The 19925-nt window shown below is 39.9% G+C and overlaps 1 protein-coding gene across 1 annotated transcript in view; it reads left to right on the top strand.

The window, feature by feature from the left end:
* The window catches only part of LOC132391714 (serine/threonine-protein kinase 32B-like), a 309917-nt gene that overhangs the window by 220215 nt on the left and 69777 nt on the right, over positions 1 to 19925 (top strand). The window contains exon 6 of the mRNA XM_059965270.1: positions 3168 to 3257. Within this exon, the coding sequence (XP_059821253.1) occupies positions 3168 to 3257 (90 nt within the window). The remainder of the gene's footprint in view (positions 1 to 3167; positions 3258 to 19925) is intronic.

Below are 19925 nucleotides of genomic sequence, written 5' to 3'. Positions count from 1 at the left end.
CTGGTTAGAGTGGATGTGAAGAGGATGTTTCCTTTGGTTGGGGAGTCTAGGACCAGAGGGCGCAACCTCAAAGTTTAGGGACATACAATTAGATCAAAGATGAGGATGCATTTCTTTAGCCAGAGGTTGGTGAATCTGTGGAATTTATTGCCACAGACTGCTGTGGAGGGCAGGTCACTGGGTGCATTTAATGCAGAGGTTGATAGGTTCCTGATTAGTCAGGGCATGAAAGGATGTGGCAAGAAGACAGGATAGTGGGGTTGAGAGGGGAATGGATCAGCCACAATGGTGCAGCAGACTTGATGGGCGAACGGGCTAATTCTGCTTCTATGTCTTATGGTTTTATGATATATTGTCTGGGTTGTATGGCACTGGCCAAACAATGGTCACATTAGCACATCTGAGCCATTGATAATGGGTGCATGTCGCAATACAAAAGAGAATAAATTTCAACACAATAAATAAAGTTTTCTTCATATAAGGCAACAGAATGAAAATGCATAAGTAAATACCTAGATAATCGGGTAGATGTCATTGCAGTAGATAGGATGGTCCATTCTGCAGTAGATAGGATTGTTTACAAAGAAACACATCCATAATCAGTAGATCTTACCATGCTCTAGAGTTGTTTTGGAGAGCTTCTCAGCACAGATATAGTCACAAACTAGCTCTGGCCAACCACATTGCTGACTAACTAGACCCCAGTTTCCTGGTTTTGGTCCACATCACTCCAAGCTCCACCCTCCATGTACCAAACCAAGTGCTTCTTAAATGATACTGTTGAACCTACATCGACCACTTCCCCTGGCAACCCATCCCATATACTCACCACCCCCTGGGTGAATAAGTTGCCGCTCAGGTTCCTTTTAAAAATTGTCCCCCTCACCTTAAAACTATACCCCTAGTTTGGATTCTCCTACCCCAGTGAAAAGACTGCTACCATCCACCTTATCTGTGTGTCTCAATTTTTAGCTTAACTATAAGCCCTCTGGTCCTGGCAACATCCTCATTATTTTTTTCCTGCATTTTTTCCAGTATAACCGCTACTTTCCTAAAAAGGGTAACTAAAACTCTGCAGAGTATCCAAATGCAGCCTCGCATGCAACTGCAACATATTGTCCCAACTGCTATACTCAGTGCCCTGACTGACAAAGGCTAGTGTATTAAAGAAAATTTTCACCAACCTGTCTACTTGTGATGCTGTCTTTGAAATTCTTTTCACTTGCTTTAATAACTGCTTTAATATGACTGCTTGGTGCAGATCAATCTACAATTACCAATAAAGCTCCAAAAGAGAATTACTTTAGATTCATTTCATTCCACATTCATGACACAAAAATCATAAGAGCACAAAGGTGACCCACAATGCCTGAGCCCAGTAGAATTGCTGCAGTGACATAAAACATCTACCTGTAAAGTGCCATTATCATGTTTCAGTCTGAAATGAAAAGGATATGCACACTATGAAATGCATTATTCAACTGAATTTTGATGCATATTTTGTCTCTTTGGTGAAGAATAGATGATGAAGATAAATCCATCAGATCAATTTAAATAGCCGCATATTGCTTTGTGGAAGTGTTAGTTGCATAGAGGATGTGTCAGTGATTTACATTTATGCAGATCAACTGCACACCCTATTACAAAAGGAGAGCTTATAGAAGTATAACCATCAAATAAAGTATAATAGCAGATTAAATGCAAAACCAAAAAAGGCAACAATTCTAATCTGTAATAAAAATGCCCCATTTTACACCGACGTTAGATTGTGTGGGCCATGAGCAGATGTCTTTTTATGGATGCCGTTATTAAAATGGTTCACGATTTGAAATATTAAAAATGAATGATGCATGGCTCTGTATATTTAAAGCCAAAGAATGGATTTGCAATAAGAGACTTGTTAAAATCTGAATATGGCTAGAAAATAATACATTGAATAAAGAAACAGAGGTGTTCACCGGGTTGACATCTGTGCTACTAACATGTAGAGAAAACTAGTCTGAGTTCCTGGACAAGCAGGGACATAAGTCCTGATGAAGGGTTTTGGCCCAAAACATCAACTGTACTCTTTTCCATAGATGCTGCCTGGCCTGCTGAGTTCCTCCAGCACTTTGTGTGTGTTGCTCAGATTTCCAGCATCTGTAGATATTCTCTTGTTTGTGAACCTGACTTCTCTTTGGCTACTTTAGTAAAAGTTCAAACTTTTCCCATTTACTGCTCAAGCTATTGCATTGAAGCTGAAGTATAAGGCATTATTTGTCGAACTATCAGTGTTTTATTTATGAACTCAATTTATCTCATTTCAGAATATTATTTTTTCCTGGAGTTCAATTAATTTTTGAAGGAAGAACAGTGATCAAAATGTTGTTAAACATATCAGTGAAAAGCTTGTTATTTTCTTCTACCTGCATCTGTGCATATATTTTAAACTGGTGCATTTTTAACTTAAAATTTGTGAATGAAGCAGTTCCAATTACTTTGTTAGCAAAACTTGGATGGAAATTATTTGTTAAGAAAAGGTAGCAAGTTGCTAACAAGAAAACTGAGTTTAGATGATTTCAAAACTCTTTAACCATTTGTAATGTTGGAAAAAGGAATTTTATATGATGTTTCAGGTTATTAGCTTTTATATTATTGCAAATATTTTCTCTAACCAATTTCCATTAAAGCAAAGACTTCCATGAATTATCAGCATGCTCTTTGTATCCATAATTTTCAAATACAAGTTCACTTATTAAAAGTATCATGTCTGTTAATGAAAAAAAATCCTGGTACTCCTGTGAAACAAATAGATTTGGAAAGTGCTTAAGACATTATTCCTGGAGTTTCATAGCATTATGAACTGAACAGGCATAGGGCCTATGTAGAATGGCATCCAGTTAATGCTCTGAAAATTATGTGAACACTAATTCTGGGACTTAGTGTTTGCAAATCTCAGACAATAATTTGATTAGAAACTTGCATTTTCCAAACAAATTTCAAAATCCATATAACATATAATTCATCCAACTCTTAATTGTTTATTTTTCAAACTTGACTATAGACCACTCTTCTGCAATATGGTTACTGATATTGTTCAATATTGTTGACTGAAGTGTGCACTCTCTTCTAGGCATCATTTGTATTTTTACAGAAAGTTTACCAGTAAATTATTATTTTTTTTAAAGGGCATGTTCACATAACTGATTTCAACATAGCAACAGTGGTGAAGGATTCTGAGAAAGCCACATCAATGGCTGGGACAAAGCCTTACATGGGTAAGCAACCTTAAGAAGCCAGCAGTAGTAATGATAATATAGATTCATTATTAAAGACTTGATTTCTAGAAGAAGTGAAGGAATTCAAAATAAGACATTGATTCAAAAAATATTATTTTATTCAGCATATTCTACAGTTAAATATGATGAAATAATATTTGTAAAATGATGATTTTGAGCCTGAACTGTGAACAACATTGATTGCAATGGATATTTTAAACTGATTGCTTAATATGGTCATTTAATTACTGATTTCATTAATTTAAGGTTGAGAGTAGTGAAAATGGAAAAAATTTCAACATAACCTATAATCCAAAACCAAAGTACAGCAGGTGTCAAAAATCCAAAATAAAACTGATAATGCTGCAAGTACTCAGAAGGTTAAACAGCATCAGAAAAGAGAGAAACAGTTTGTACTTTAGGTCAATAAGCTTTTCATCTGAATTGATGAATATTTTGAGTTGAAGCATAAACTGCTTAACTCTCTACAATTTTGACTAACCTGTTGAGAACTTCTAATATTTTTCATTACAGCAGAAAGCCAGCTCAATTAATCTCAAGTTATTAGTCATGGGCACAATTATAATGTATTCAAATTTAGAAGCACGATATAACATGATCCTAAATCTGGGTGAATAACTTCACAATATCTAATGTACAGCTTATAAGAGTAATGTAAAGAAAAAATAAGATCAATGGAGACTATGTGATTTCTATCTAATAAGCAGTCATTATATATTTGTTCCAAACTATTTATTTATTTATTATTTAGTGATATGGCTCTGAGTAGGCCATTCCAACCCCTCGAGCAACACCACCCAACACACCCTGACAAATTTGATTAACCTTAACCTAATCTGAGGAATGGGAATTCTGGTTACTTTCTACTCTCCTTCATTTAGTATTGCTGAACCCAATCATTGAAGCTCCATGCAGCCATGTCATACTCAATTAATGCAATACAGATGGGGACAGCCAAAGCAGGGAGTGGTGTTTAATCAGCTTCATGAATTTTATATTCACTCTGCCAACAAAAACATCAGAGTAATGGAGGTTGTTCATTTTGGAATGGTTACAGAAACTTCCCTAAATCAATTCTGACTTAGTTATTATTAAACCTAGGGCTGACTGCTACTCTTCATTCCTCATTATGAAGCATTTGAAGCCACTGTAAATCTGATTAGAAGCCTTTATTTTCTAGTACAGTTTGTAAGACATTCATTACCACTACGCATTTCACAGGGAGGACGTACTGAGACTTCTTGGAATTGAACTCCAAACTCCGGAATTCCCTAGACTGTAATAGGTCGCACTAACCACTCTGTTACCGTGGTGTCCTATCTGATACCTATTTATGTTGCATTCAGCATCTTAGCCAATTCAATCACCAGTCCAATACTGACAAATACTTGCATGGGCAGAGGTGAAATGGCATAACATAGATGCTGTAATTTAGGCTGCCAATTCATTACATCTCACTTTGCATTCCTATCAGCTATTGGTCATAAAGCACCAACAATCAAAGAGTATCCAGCTCTGTTAGTATCCAATTGCACACATCTGGAGTATTGTGTGCAGTTTGGATCACCTACCAACATGAAAGATATCAATCAGATTTAAAGAGTGCAGGGAAAATGTACAAGAATGTTGCCAGGACTTGAGGACCTGAGTTATTGGATAGGGTGAATAGGTTAGGACTAGACCGTAGAGGAATGATGGGAGATTTGATTGAGGTATGCAAAATTATGAGAGGAATGCATGCTTTTCTCCCCCAAGGTCAGGAGATACTGGAGCTAGAAGTTATGGGCTAAGGGTAAAAGGTGAAATGTTTAAAGGAAACATGGAGGGAATTTCGTCACTCAAAAGGCAGCGAGAGTGTAGAATGCTCTGCTAGCGGAAGTGGTGGATGTAGTTTGATTTCAACATTTAAGAGAAATTTGGATAAGTGTATGGGTGTGAGGTCTATGGTCTGGGTACAGGCCTTGAGACCTGGCAGATAAATTATTTAGTGTGGGCTAGATGGGCTGAAGAACTTGTTTCTGTGCTGTATGATTATATTAAGCTTCAATAATGTTATGTAAAGATTGGCAAATCTATAAGACATGTAAATGAGCCACATCTGCTTTATCTCTTCCAGCAGCAGAAATGTTTAGTATTATAACAAATATAAAAATCAAGTAGAATAGCTAAGAGGAAAAATAAAATGCCCCATAATTTAGCAAAATCTCCACAATTTATAAACCCCAGATGGACTGCTTATACATTACTCTTTGGTCTATCAACTAAAACACTCAAAACCATCGACAAATACACCGAGGAGAATATTCTGACTGGCTGCATCATTATTTGGTATGGAGGGTGGGGGGTGGGGGTCTACTGCACAAGATCAAAATAAGTTGCGGAAACTTGTAAAATTAGACAGCTCCACCATGGGTACAAGCTTCCGTAGTATCCAAGACATCTTCAAGGAGTGGTGCCTTAGGAAGGCAGCACCTAGGACATGCCCTCTTCTCAATTCTCAAAAAGTCTGAAAGCACACACTCAGTGATTCAGGAACAGCTTCTTCCTCTCTGCCATCTAATTTTGAAATGGACGCTGAAACCATGAACACTACCTCACAACTTATTTATATCTGTTATTTTTCAGTACTTATTTAACTTACCCATTTAAAAGACATACGTATTCTTAATGTAACTCAGTTTTATTTTCTTTATATTTATTTTTATGTATTTCATTGTCCTATGGCTGTTAAGTTAACAAAATTCACAACATATTCTTGTGATATTAAATGATTTTGATTCTGATTCTGGAATACTACAAGTCTATACAATTAATAATTCAAAGTTCAAAGTAAATTTATTAACTAGGTACATATATGTCACCATATACAACTCTGACATTCATTTTCTTGCGGGCATATTCAATAAATCTATAACTGAATTATAACAATAACAGAATCATTGAAAGACTGCATCAACTTAGGCGTTCAACCGGTGTGCAAAAGACAACAAGCTGTGCAACTACAAAAACAAAGAAGGAGACAAACAAACAAGCAAGCAATAAATATCAAGAAAATGAGATGAAGAGTCCTTGAAAGTGATTCCATAGGTCCTTTAAAGTAAGGGACCTTAAAACTGAACTTAATCCAATCTATTAGAAAACATTATTGCCTTAGACATCTAAAAATTTCTATGTTATGCAGTATCACATAAAACATTGATATCTGAATATTGGCAAGAAATTAAGATAGACTTGTTTATTCTTTTGAGGCAGTCATAAAATTAAAATATTAATGTTCTCTATTAAAGTGAAATAATTGTGCATTGAAGTACTGTAAATCAAAAATCAGAAAGGGATTCAAATTATTCAAGCTGAGACTGAAGCTGAGTCTTGTACTAAGTATGCATGAGTGTGTGTGTATTATTAGCATAAAAAACTACTGGTAGTTTTTCTTTATGCTTCCAAAGGTAATGTGTTAGATATTCCACATGTTGAGGATAGGGGGTTTCATTTCAACTTCAAACCAGCCTGCAAATATTATCAACCCTGCACCTTGCTGGTAATACTGACTATAAAATGGTATTTACAATGATAAAGTGAGCTAGTAGAGATCCAATGAAGGATCTCACAGGACAACCAAGTCTCATTAACGGGATAACAGATGAAACCACAGTGTACCACAAAGTTTTTCAGTAGAAAAATTTTATGTTCATGTTGTCAAATTGTGAGTGTATAATCAAAAGTATCCATGCTCCACTTATCATACAAGATAAAATACACTTGTGCTTTTAAGCTACACAACTTCACTTGAGTCAGATGCAAAATACTCTGATTTGCACATCACTGATACTGTATTTTACTGCCAAGGTGCTTGTTTTGGCTGCTATTAGCAGGTAAAGCTCATATTTTCCTGTGGCTTGCTTCTTTGTGATGCAGCCTGGGTTTCCAATTGGATCCCTGCCACCAATTGGGAGCTCAAGACTGTGAGTGCAAAATCTAGATGGCATTGTAGTTCCGGGCATTTGCAGCCTCAGATGAAGCTACTAGAAAAGCTCTTGATGAGCAGCAATATGGGCGTTAAATTCAGGAGGAAAGTTGGCCATTTAAAACCAACATTTTGTTTGCTGCTGCTCTCAATAATATTAATGAGCCAAAAGTTATTAATGATGCTCAATTTTGAATTCATGCTTATCATTTCAGCCAAGGCAAAATACTGTCACTTGAAGTTTTGATGATGTTGTATAAATAAGAAGTCTAGAACTATCTTGTTCATTAGCTTTCATTAATTATAATTTTCTGCCAAAATGGAGCATTTTATATATTTTCTATATTGACTTTCATTGGTCTACATTGCTCCATATCTGTTCTTTATGTTTTACATTCTCCTAATTTGTTATTATTAGCAAATTTACATCAGTACTTAACATTAACCACATTCTGCAATGCGAAAGAAGTTCCAATAGGAAGTCCTGGGCCTTACATAACAATTTGCATTTCATTAACTGAAGGAACATTAATTAACTCCCTTCAGTTAACGGCTTACCTTCTGCTTTTTTTGTTGCCTTAAACAGACACACAGTAAATTCCTTCATTACAGTACACACAAAATTCTGATATAACCTCTTTCAGATGCCTTCCACATATCCAAGTAATGAACATCCACTTCAACTTTGCCTTTAAGAACTCATTAGAGTATACTTCATCCCTGCCACCAACAAGAAATTATTTTGATCAATTTTGTCTTGTACAATTCCCAAGCTATCTGCTTGCAAAGATTGCAGGTGGCTGGTCATCAGGGATCATAGACAATGTGCCAGAATTTCAATGCACACCTTCCATGGCATCCATACCAAATGAACAAAGGGCTATCTGAGAGAGAAGGATAACTGCAAAGGACAGATGTCGTGTCTGACTATATTCCTTTCCACTTTTCCTGAGTGATCTTGCAACCCTTCCTCCCCCCCCCACCCTTTCCAATGTACTCTCCAGCCTTATGTTGCCCCCCACCCCCATAACAAATTGTAATGCGGATAGTGATCACAATAATGAAGAGAAGGGCTGCTGCGGACACACATTCACAGAGGACTGATTTATTGTATAAGCTTGCAGGCACATTGAGGATGAAAATCATTGATGTCCCTACAAAGACAGTTTAATTCCTACTAATTCCCTGTTTAATGGTAAATGACAATTGCAGGTTGTAGGGTGCATGTTTAGCACTAATTTCAGTCATCAGTCAAGTAATGAACATCATGAACATGGTGATATAATCTTGTACACTCTGACACTAGCTAATGACAGCTTTACTAACTACTAAAGCAAAGATAAGTGTATTTTTGTGACTGTGCTGGTAAATTTCACTCCCATCAAAAATAGCCATATAATTGTAACTAATATTCCATCACTGTGTATTTAATTGAATTTTTGAATGAAGTAATTCCCACGTATCCTTCAGAGATGTCTTTGAAATACGAGAGTGATTAATAGTGGTAGTGTATGTGTGTCGTGTTTAGGAAATGGCACATATTGCATCACAATATCACTTCCACATCATTTCAATAACTTACTGATACCCCCAACTGTTTTAGACCATTATGTATATTTATTATTTCCACTTAAATGATGGTTTGAAAATCATATTTATATTAAGTAACAGACCACAATTGGAGCTGGACTCAGGTGACAACAGTTTGTCTGAAAGCTGGTACAAGACACAGAGGTGTAAGGTAGATGTGTGGTAGAGGCTGAAGATGTGAGCCATGATAGTATTTAAATGCTTCAGTGAGGTATATATAATTCAATTAAGCAGATCTGTTTGAAAAATGTAAAGTTGCTGTAACATATCATGTGTGCTTACACGCCATGAAATGGAAGACCTGTGTTTTGGAACGCTTGTGTACTGTACTGTCCGGGGGAAGTGGCAGCTGCTCAGCAAAATGACCCGGGTCTTGGCACTGTGTGGAGAGCGGTCGAGAAGGGGGATGGGGAGTTGGCTGAGAAGGCGAAACACCCGTCCGTGCCTCTGTTATTGAAGGAGTGGTCTCGGTTAAAGTTAAAGAACCAAATCTTGTACCGGGTCACGGCACCTCAGGACCAACCCCGCCGTTGGCAACTGGTCCTGCCGGCAGACTGTACTCCAGGCCTTACATGATGATTCCGGACACTTGGGGGTGGAAAAGACCTATGGATTACTCAAAGACCAATTCTACTGGCCCAGGATGAGGGGGGAGGTCGAAGAATACTGTAGGGGATGCAGTCGTTGCATTAGGAAGAAGATCCTGCCAGCGTCAGCGGCTCCACTGTCGCACTTGCAGAGTGCGGGACCTCTGGACCTGGTACGTATGGATTTCCTGGATCGAGCCTGACACCAGCAACACCACGAATGTCTTAGTCATCACCGATCATTACACTTGCTATGCTCAGGCATTTCCCACTAAGGATCAGAAGGCGACAACAGTGGCGAAGGTGTTATGCGAGAAGTATTTTGTTCATTACGGCCTTCCCAGGTGAATCCATATTGATAAGGGGCAGGACTTTGAGAGTCGTCTTATCCATGAATTACTGACTATGCTTGGGGTTGAGAAATCCAGGACTACCCCTTACCACCCACAGGGAGATCCTCAGCCAGAGAGATTCAACAGGACCCTATTGGACATGCTCAGGACACTGGAGATTGGGCAGAAAGATAAGTGGAGTCGTCATATTGGACAATTGGTTCACTGTTACAATTGTACTCGCAATGATGCTACAGGTTATTCGCCCTATTATCTGATGTTCGGGCGGGAAGCGAGGTTGCCCATTGACTTGTGTTTTGGGGCTGAAGTGGGTGAATTACCCAGGAAGCCCTATCTAAAGTATGTGTTCGACATGAAGAGGGAGTTACAGGGGGCGTACGAGTTGGCCGAGGCAGCGGCTACCAAACAAAATCAGAGGAATAAGATGCGGTATTACCGAAAGGTGAAGTTTGTCCAATTATTGCCGGGCGACCGGGTCCTTTTACGGAATTTGGGACTCCCTGGTAAGCACAAGTTGGCAGATCGATGGGCGGCCAGCCCCTATGTAATAGAGAGCCAGGTGCCGAATCTACCAGTTTACCGGGTGAAACCTGAGGATGGGAATGGGCCTATCAAGGTACTCCATAGGAATCACCTGCTGCCACTGGGTCAAGCAGTGTGGGTGGACAAGGAGCCAGAGTGGGAGGTTGCGCCTAGTGCAAGGATTCTGTGAGGGCGGCAAGGGCGCGGAGCGAGGGAAGAGGCCGCTGCTGAAGAGCGGGTAAGGGTCCTCAACCCGGGAATGGATACCGATTCAGAAGATGCCGAATCAGATGAGCGGCCCCTGTTCCCATTCACTGGCGCTCCAGTACCAGAAGAGGAGGCTCCTGCCCCTTCCCATACTGAGTTGGATGAGAGGAGGGAAGGTAGTGAGGGTCAGATGGAGAGGCAGCCAGCGTTGGGGGGAGAGAGGGTGGAACCTGAGCATGAGCCGGAGGATTCTCAGGTGAGGGGGGAGCTCCGTGAGGGAGGGGGTGAGGGTCTGTCAGGTAGACCTGGGGTGTCCGAGACAGTGGGTCCACAGGTGAAGAGGGAGCCCAGTGAGGCAGAAGGGGTACGGAGATCTCAGAAAAGTAGGTGCCCCCCCCCCGGAGCGGTTGACATATGTGGTACCAGGAGAACCGAGTGTGATTTCTACTGCTCTGGGTAGTTATGTCGCTGCTTTCTGCACCTGCGTTGGGTTTTGTGTGCTGCAAGAAGCTTTGAGGAACTCTGGTAATGCCATGAGGGCATGACATTTGCTGGTGGGGGGAGAATGTACAATGTCTTGTGTATGTGACTCAAAATGGCTTCTTTGGTTTGCTGGAGTAGGAATGCTTTTATGTTTGATAAGTGCTTTCGCTCGCAGTTGTTTAGCTTTAAACTTGCTGATATGGAGATTGTATTCATTTGTTAACCAATGGGGAATGTTATTTTGTCTTGTGAGGCTGGGAACTTGGGGGGGGGGGGGGTTTCGAGAGAGTCGGGAGGAAGATGCCGAGGAAGGTGGACTTGCGCTGCACTGCTTGGTCGACCACCGGGGGTGGTCCCGGGTGCGAAGACGTGGAGGTCAGAGGAAGGCGACGAGGGGTCGAATAGTTCGATGGTTGAGCTCCAACAATGTGCACTAAACTGACTGAACTTTGATAAGTTGGCGCCTTTTGCTTTTTCTTTTCTTTCATATATATTGTATTGCCTAGTACTCTTTTAGTTTTAGTAAACTCTTTAAAGTGTATTTCATAATGGTATCTGGTGTGAAGTTGATACCCCCTTTACACAAGTAAAGCAAAAGAACACGACAATACAGTACAGGCCCTTTGACCCATGATGTGCCGAAGCTTTAACCTACTCTAAGATCTATCTGACTCTTCCCTCCTAGATAGATCTCCATTTTTCTATTATCCACATGCCTATACAAGAATTTCTTAAATGTGCCTAATGTATCTGCTTTTACAACCTCTGGCAGGGCTTTCCACACTCCCACCACTCTCTGTGTAAAAAAAAACTTCAACCTAACTTTCACCCACTCTATACTTTCCTCCGATCATTTTAAAATTATGCCCCCTGGTATTAGCCACTTCTGCCCTGGAAAAAGTCTTGAACTATCCACTTAATCAATACCTCTTGTCATCTTATACATCTCTCCTTCGCTCCAAAGTAAGAAGCCCTAGCTTGCTCAACTGATTTTAATAAGCTGTGCTCTCTAATCCATGCAGCATCCTAGTAAATCTCCTCCGCACCCTCTCATGGTTCAACAACTTTTCAGCTGAAGAGTTTTTAAGATTTTGGTACAGTTGAAGTATGACAGGCCTTTGTGTTTGTATTGCAGAACACATATTCTAGCCCATTTGAACCATCAGCATAATAACTGAAATTGCAACTAAGTCTGATTTTTATTAGTTAATGCATCATCTGCCCAGGAATAAAGGATATTTAATCATTTGTAATATGATTGAAAAGATAGTGCAGCATAATGTAGGCCTCTAGTTTTCAGATTCTGGCCCAGATAGGAATGAAACATTAAAACAATGTCTGCATTCCACAACTGCAATCACTGAATTAGGGATTGTCGGAATCACACTAGTGTATTACAGTGTGCATCCACATTTCAATAACCTTAGCATGTTGCATACCCCAATGGAGAGCAACATTGGGAGGAACTCATTTTAAACCATAAAGGGGCAAACCTGAGAAACACTTTGTAAGTGCAGAGAAACAGATAGCCACCATCAGGGTTAATTTTTAAGTCTTCGGCAGGAAATGCAAAGTATTCACATTCAGCTTAAAGTCATTCGAACCTGGAAGATGAAGTTTCTGTCCTTGACATTTTTTGGTTCCTGTTGTAGAGTAGTTACTCTCGTGTTCCCTATCCAGGATAAATCAGTATTATGTGCCTTTCTGCTATTGAAGTGTTTTTCAGTAATTTAGATATAGATCTTCAAGCTCTATGCTTAAAATTCAGGGTGAAATTATAAATGTGAACTTGTGCTAACCAATACTAATTTCACTTCCATCTCCAAAACATTTATGTACCACTTCTAAAGGAAATATGAAGACTAAACTGAATAGAAAATAAAGCTCTATGTGGGGAAGCTTTTCTTCAATCCAAACATTTTTAATATAATTCTAACTCTGACTATCTTAAATTCCAAAATTTATTTAATTTATAATGGTAAATATATTCAAAGAAAACATTTTTGGTGAACAAGGTGTAATATTAGATTATGTACTCTCAGTGACACCTCCAATTTTGAGATCGAGACAAAATTAGAAGAATAGTTGGGGAAGTAATCCATATTTTTGGATTTCAAGTGCTCAAAATAGTAAAGACTATTTTCCGACCCTTTACACTCATCGATGGACATGAGGGAAAATACATAAGTCAGTTCTTCCAAATTATGCAAATTTTTCTACCTTCTCTTTGCCAAATATAACATTCTCCCTAGTAATTTTCAATTATCCAAGCATTGTAAGTGAAAGAATCAACAAAATTTCATATGTTCAGGGTTAGAATGGGGTGATTGGCCATTGTCAAAACTATTTTTAGAGTTGTAACAAACTCTGGAAATACTCAAAATGTAAACATGCCAGATGAAAATACTGCAAATTTTCTCTGACTGTTGTTTACTTTTTAAATTCAGTGTTGCGAGATCTTGTAATGTTTTCTGTTTTCTTTTGGGCATTAAGGTCTCTATTATTTCCAACGGATCTCTTGAGCTACTCCAGCCTACATCCCAAGCATAAAATTTAATTCATTATGTCCACTTTGGGGAAGTTGTGCGATTTTGAAAGAGATTGTTGAAGAGAAAAAGTAATTACAGGAGTTCAAAACTGGAGACCCAATGCATGTATAAACTAATGCTGTGTTTAGGTTCAATGAGACTCCTTCCTTGTGACAAAGCTAAGTGATCTGATTACAGTCACTGATTCAAATTGAAAACTGACTACTATCATATTCAAATGTATGCTCTAATATTATCCTTTTGAAAATGTGTCACTTTAATTACACATCTCTGAGACAGAAACATGCAAATAATAATCACAAATGTATACATTAATATATCCAAGAATAGTATTTTGAAATAATGGAATGAAATACTTCTCCTACCACAGCTTATTGGGTTAGAGCAAGGTTAAATCTTTGAATCTATTTCTTATTAGTATGCTTCTCAAAATTTTAAAATGCTATCTATTTAGCTATCTGTTCATTATTCCACTGATTAACATTGCATAAAATATTCTGGGTATTTTTCCGCTTTTTTATTGCTGATCACTATAAGAGAGTGGAAAGCAAAGGTACCATTCAGTTGGACACTCGGCATCTGTGGATAGAGTAACAGAGGTAATGACCCTATTTTGATAGGGATGAGTAGCTGTAATTCCCTTTGAGCAGCTATCAGTCTAGACTGTGACCCACAGCAATCTTTGTGTTTCTTTGAAAAGATCCTCATTAGGAAATCAGTCCAATTGACAGGTTTAGTTACAAAAATCCCTTTGGTGCTGGATACAAGCACAAGCAAATTGTTGGCTAAGTTGAGGGGAAGAGATGGAAGGAACTTATTGAACCTTGGACAACCATTGGGGAAAGCATTTACCTTGAAGCTCTCTGGATCACTGAGATCTGGGTCTCACCAATCCAGGATAAGGTCAGAGTGAGGTGAGGTGGCTGTCTCCTATTAACATGATTCCAATGAAGCACAGCAGTACCACAAGGACGAGGTATCTCACCTTTTGATTTGGCACATCACAGACTTCAGATATGACACCAAGTTCATTGGCGAAATCGCAACTACTACTCCAACATTTTCAAACAACAGATACCAGCAATGATTCTGACAGCTACATTTACACTCCTTTTAGGCCTATACTTAGCTTTATTCCTAGTGGCACTAGTATATCCTTTTGACTTAGAGTTCACCTATATTATCACTTGTCCATTCTGAGAAAGCAGTTAGAAATGACTTGTCTTACAGATTGTAGGTCTAACAGTGTGGCACTCCTTCAGTGATACAGTAGAACTTCAGGCTGATTTGTTTTTTCTTGCACATGGGGGGGAGTTGATAATTTTCTTTGAACAGGTTCCATGGTTGTCTTTGTTTCATGGCTGTCCGTGGGGAAGACAAATCTCAGGGCTGTATACTGCATGCAGACTGCGATAATAAACATACTTTGAATATTGAATCTTTGAATGTATATTCTCCCAACCAGCAATGAAAAAGCACTTAATATTGTTACTTTGGGTATTTAGTGAGATCTTTGACTGAAGCAAATTAGTGAGTTTTTGAATATCTCCTTGCAACTTGGTTAAAGACGATCGATGATCACCTCTTTTCATAATATCAAGATGGTTACGAGCTCTTGTTGACAGGTGAAGAGCTTGACTAAAACCACAATCAACTAGGTAAGAGGTGGGAAATCCAATTTAAAACAACTTTGCTTCCTCCCAGAGCTCTGGAAGCTTGTTTTCAATATTACTAGTTAACCAGAAATTTTGCTTGCTGTGTTTGAATTTTGCCAGAGCTGCTATATCACTCTGCAGCTCAGTCAGACATCATTGCAGTGTGGTGTCAGCATCACTCACCTTCACCTCAGATGGATCCACCACCCCACCTGCATGAATATCCATCTCCAGCAGGTGTCTGAACTGAAATTCCATATCAGTGTGCATTTATTTCAAATGATCAAGATAGACAATTAGGTCATCATCTTGCAATTTTTTTAAGAGTGACTAGTGTAGGAAATTGTATCCAAAATTGCAGCTGAAAAGTTTGAGTTTTCCATGGAAAGCAGTAACAGCCTTTTTGCATGATATGAGATTGCATTTTTTCATACATTGTAACTGTTGGTTTAATAAATTCAGGTTTTCAAATATATCTGAGGTAACATATGAGAGACTTAGCTGCTCCAAGCTGCTTATCACTCAGAACTGTTTCAATATTCTCAAGAAAATTGAATTGAAACTTTCTTTCAAAATATGATAAGTATCAGGGATTTAATGGGATTTGTAGTGGTAGGGAGTGGTGCAATGATTCTTGCCTGACTGCAGTTTCCAATATTTCCCACCCCCTGTCTGTGCTGATGGCGTAGTGGCATCCACACCAGACTTCAGAGTGAGAGGACCCGGGTTCAAATCCAACGGCTCCTTGTTTGAATTCTACTCGTGCTGGGTTGAGCGTCAAGCTAGCAACTCAGCCTCATTGAACAGACAAACACTATAGAAACGGTAAGGTTGCCGTCCACTACGCCAAATTGGTGCGGAGAGGAACTTGACAGATGACTCCACTGCAGTAATTGCAGGCTTCATGTTATGCTTTTTTAAGTCATATAACATGCACAGGTCAAACAGAACCAGCCTCCTGCTGCATACTCACTGATTGGCCTTGCTGCGGACAGACCCTCTCAATCTACAGCTTGTGATTTGGGGGAGGAGGTGGAGTGGGGTTCAGAGGGTTGCCTTGCATAGTGTGAAAGGTGATTTGTGTGTGGTCAAACAGAAGGAGAGAATACAATTGACATGTGCACCCATTCCTCACCACCCCCACCCCCATACACACATACAGGCTAAGCTATTTTGATGCCTCATTTTCATCATCTGCATATTTTCCCCAATCATTTCATTCAGGGTCCCAATTAAATTACTTATATTCATTTCTTTTTCACTTTTGTGTTTTAGTAATATTTTATTAAGTCAGTAAACTCATTGTGGCCCATTCAGAAACTCCTGTGGCCCCCAGTTTTTTTTTAACTTGTGGCCCCTATGAGATCTCGCATGGCCCATGGCTAGCACGAGGGTAGGAATGGATTCTCAATATTCCTGGATTTCAGTGCTTTAAAAGGGATAGAGAGAGGGGAAAAGAGGAGGAGGGGTGGCATTACTGGTCAGGAATACTATTACAGCTACAGAAAGGGAGGGTAATGTAGCAGGATCCTCTTTTGAGTCAATATGGGTGGAAGCCAGGAACAGGAAGGGAGCAGTTACTCTACTGGAGGTATTCTATAGGCCCCCTGGTAGCAGCAGAGATACTGAGGAGCAGATTGGGAGGCAGATTTTGGAAAGGTGCAAAAATAACAGGGTTGTTATCATGGGTGACTTTAACTTCCCTAATACTGTTAAATAGCTGCTTTACCTGACTCTGCTTTGGACACTTTTAACTTGCACTGGACACTTATAACTTGTTTTTAACTGACATGTGGCTGTTGTGTTTTACTATTTATTGTTATGTTTATTATTTAGTGTTGCGTTTGTTATGTTATGTTACGAAATTCCTGTAACTGGATCACTTACCAGCAAAGATAGAGAGGTCCGTTGAAGTCTGATGGTACTATTTTTAAAAGTATTTATTGATAAAGGGCACAAAAAGATTAATGCAAACATATAGATAACATACGTCGTCAATACTAAATCTAAGCGTGGGTATAATAATAACCGACAAGAAAAAACTCTATCGTTGTCTAGGGGTTACTGTATTGTCCGATGGAAAGATAAGTCACTATCAGTTCGTTCAAGCTGCAGTGTTGTTGGGTTTAAAAGTGATGCGGTTTAAACTTACCCCAGGTCTTTTAAGATGCCAATCCGTTGAGTCAGGGGAGCGGGCTTCCCCGTTGTTAGCTAAAAGCTGTTTTCCGTGGTTCCAGCCACGGAATCGAACGCACGTGGCTTCCTTCAGATGACTTCCTGCTGTTACGTGGTCGCTTAACGTTTCTTCTGGTGCGTCTGAGGGGTTGTTCCTACAGCCCATTTTTTATTCTGACTCGCAGGGTCGTAGATGTCAATCAGGTTGGGGGTGATGCAATCTCTCCCTCAACCAGCCCACTTTGCCCAAGGGCATTCATGTAGCAGAGCATCTCAATCCACAAATCTGTCTCCAAGAGACAATGGCCATGTCCCGTAGCTTTACATCGCTATGGGGGGGGGGGGAAGAAACGTGACATCCTGCACGTCTCCCCCTCATGTCTTGGGCCCCCCATTTTGACTCAACCCAACAGTGATCTGGCGATTCTCACAAAAGAGGGGGCTACGGATGTAACAGTTATGATTGCACTGCTCCTGGGAAACGTCATCTCATTCTGTCCTGCAGAGCTGATGTACGGTTAGAATGACAATAAAGTTTTTGAATCTTTGAATTGATTGGCACCTGATTAGTTCCAATGGTTTAGATGGGGCAGAGTTTGTTAAGTGTGTCCAGGATGGATTCCTGTCACAGTATGTTGACAGGCCGACTGGGGGAATGCCATACTAGATCTAGTATTAGGTAACGAACCGGGTCAGGTCACAGATCTCTCAGTGGGTGAGCATCTGGGGGACGGTGACCACCACTCCCTGGCCTTTAGCATTATCATGTAAAAGGATAGAATCAGAGAGGACAAGAAACTTTCTAATTGGGGAAGGGCAAATTATGAGGCTATAAGGCTGGAAAATGTACTATGGGCATGTGGTTAATATTTAGGGATCTCTTGCAGGATGTCAGGGATAAATTTGTCCTAGTGAGCAAGATAAAGAATGGTAGGGTGAAGGAACCATGGGTGACAAGTGAGGTGGAAAATCAAGTCAAGTGGAAGAAGGCAGCATACATGAGGTTTAGGAAGCAAGGATCAGATGGGTCTATTGAGGAATATAGAGTAGCAAGAAAGGAGCTTAAGAAGGGGCTGAGGAGAGCAAGAAGGGGGCATGAGAAGGCCTTGGCGAGTAGGGTAAAGCAAAACCCCAAGGCATTCTTCAATTATGTGATGAAAAAAGGATGACAGGAGTGAAGGTAGGACCGATTAGAGATAAAGGTGATAAGGTGTGCTTGGAGGCTGTAGAAGTGAGCAAGGTCCTCGATGAATACTTCTCTTCATTATTCAATAATGAGAGGGAACTTGATGACAGTGAGGACAATATGAGTGAGGTTGATGTTGTGGAGCATGTTGATATTAAGGGAGAGGAGGTGTTGGAGTTGTTAAAATACATTAGGATGGATAAGTCCCCGGGACCTGATGGAATATTCCCCAGGCTGCTCCACGAAGCAAGGGAAGAGATTGCTGAGCCTCTGGCTAGGATCTTTATGTCCTCGTTGTCCATGGGAATGATAGTGGTGGATTGGAGGAAGGCAAATGTTGTCCCCTTGTTCAAAAAAGGTAGTAGGGATAGTCCAGGTAATTATAGACCAGTGAGCCTTACGTCTGTGGTGGGAAAGCTGTTGGAAAAGATTCTTAGAGATAGGATCTATGGGCATTTAGAGAATCATGGTCTTATCAGGGACTGATAGAGTTCTTTGAGGAGGTGACCAGGGATATAGATGAGGGTAGTGCAGTGGATGTGATCTACATGGATTTTAGTAAGGCATTTGACAAGGTTCCACACGGTAGACTTATTCAGAAAGTCTGAAGGCATGGGATCCAGGGAAGTTTGACCAGGTGGATTCAGAATTTGCTTGCCTGCAGAAAGCAGAGGGTCATGGTGGAAGGAATACATTTGGATTGGAGGGTTGTGAATAGTGGTGTCCCACAAGGATCAGTTCTGGGATCTTTACTTTTCGTGATTTTTATTAACGACCTGGATGTGGGGGTAGAAGGGTGGGTTAGCAAGTTTGCAGATGACATAAAGGTTGATGGTGTTGTAGATAGTGTAGAGGATTGTCGAAGATTGCAGAGAGACATTGATAGGATGCAGAAGTGGGCTGAGAAGTGGCAGATGGAGTTCAACCCGGAAAGTGTGAGGTGGTACACTTTGGAAGGACAAACTCCAAGGCAGAGTATAAAGTAAATGGCAGGATACTTGGTAGTGTGGAGGAGCAGAGGGATCTGGGGTTACATGTCCACGGATCGCTGAAAGTTGCCTCACAGGTAGATAGGGTAGTTAAGAAAACTTATGGGGTGTTAGCGTTTATAATCGAGGGATAGAGTTTAAGAGTCACGAGGTAATGATGCAGCTCTATAAAACACTGGTTAGGCTACACTTGAAGTACTGTGTCCAGTTCTGGTCGCCTCACTATGGGAAGGATGTGGAAGCATTGGGAAGGGTACAGAGGAGATTTACCAGGATGTTGCCTGGTTTAAAGAGTATGGATTATGATCAGATATTAAGGGAGCTAGGGCTTTACTCTTTGGAGAGAAGACATGATAGAGGTATACAAGATATAAAGAGGAATATATA

Source organism: Hypanus sabinus, chromosome 3 (genome assembly GCF_030144855.1).
Source record: "Hypanus sabinus isolate sHypSab1 chromosome 3, sHypSab1.hap1, whole genome shotgun sequence".
In the NCBI taxonomy this organism is placed as follows: Eukaryota; Metazoa; Chordata; class Chondrichthyes; order Myliobatiformes; family Dasyatidae; genus Hypanus; species Hypanus sabinus.
Note: the sequence above shows the minus strand (reverse complement) of the source record. Positions and strands in the feature narration are given on the sequence as shown.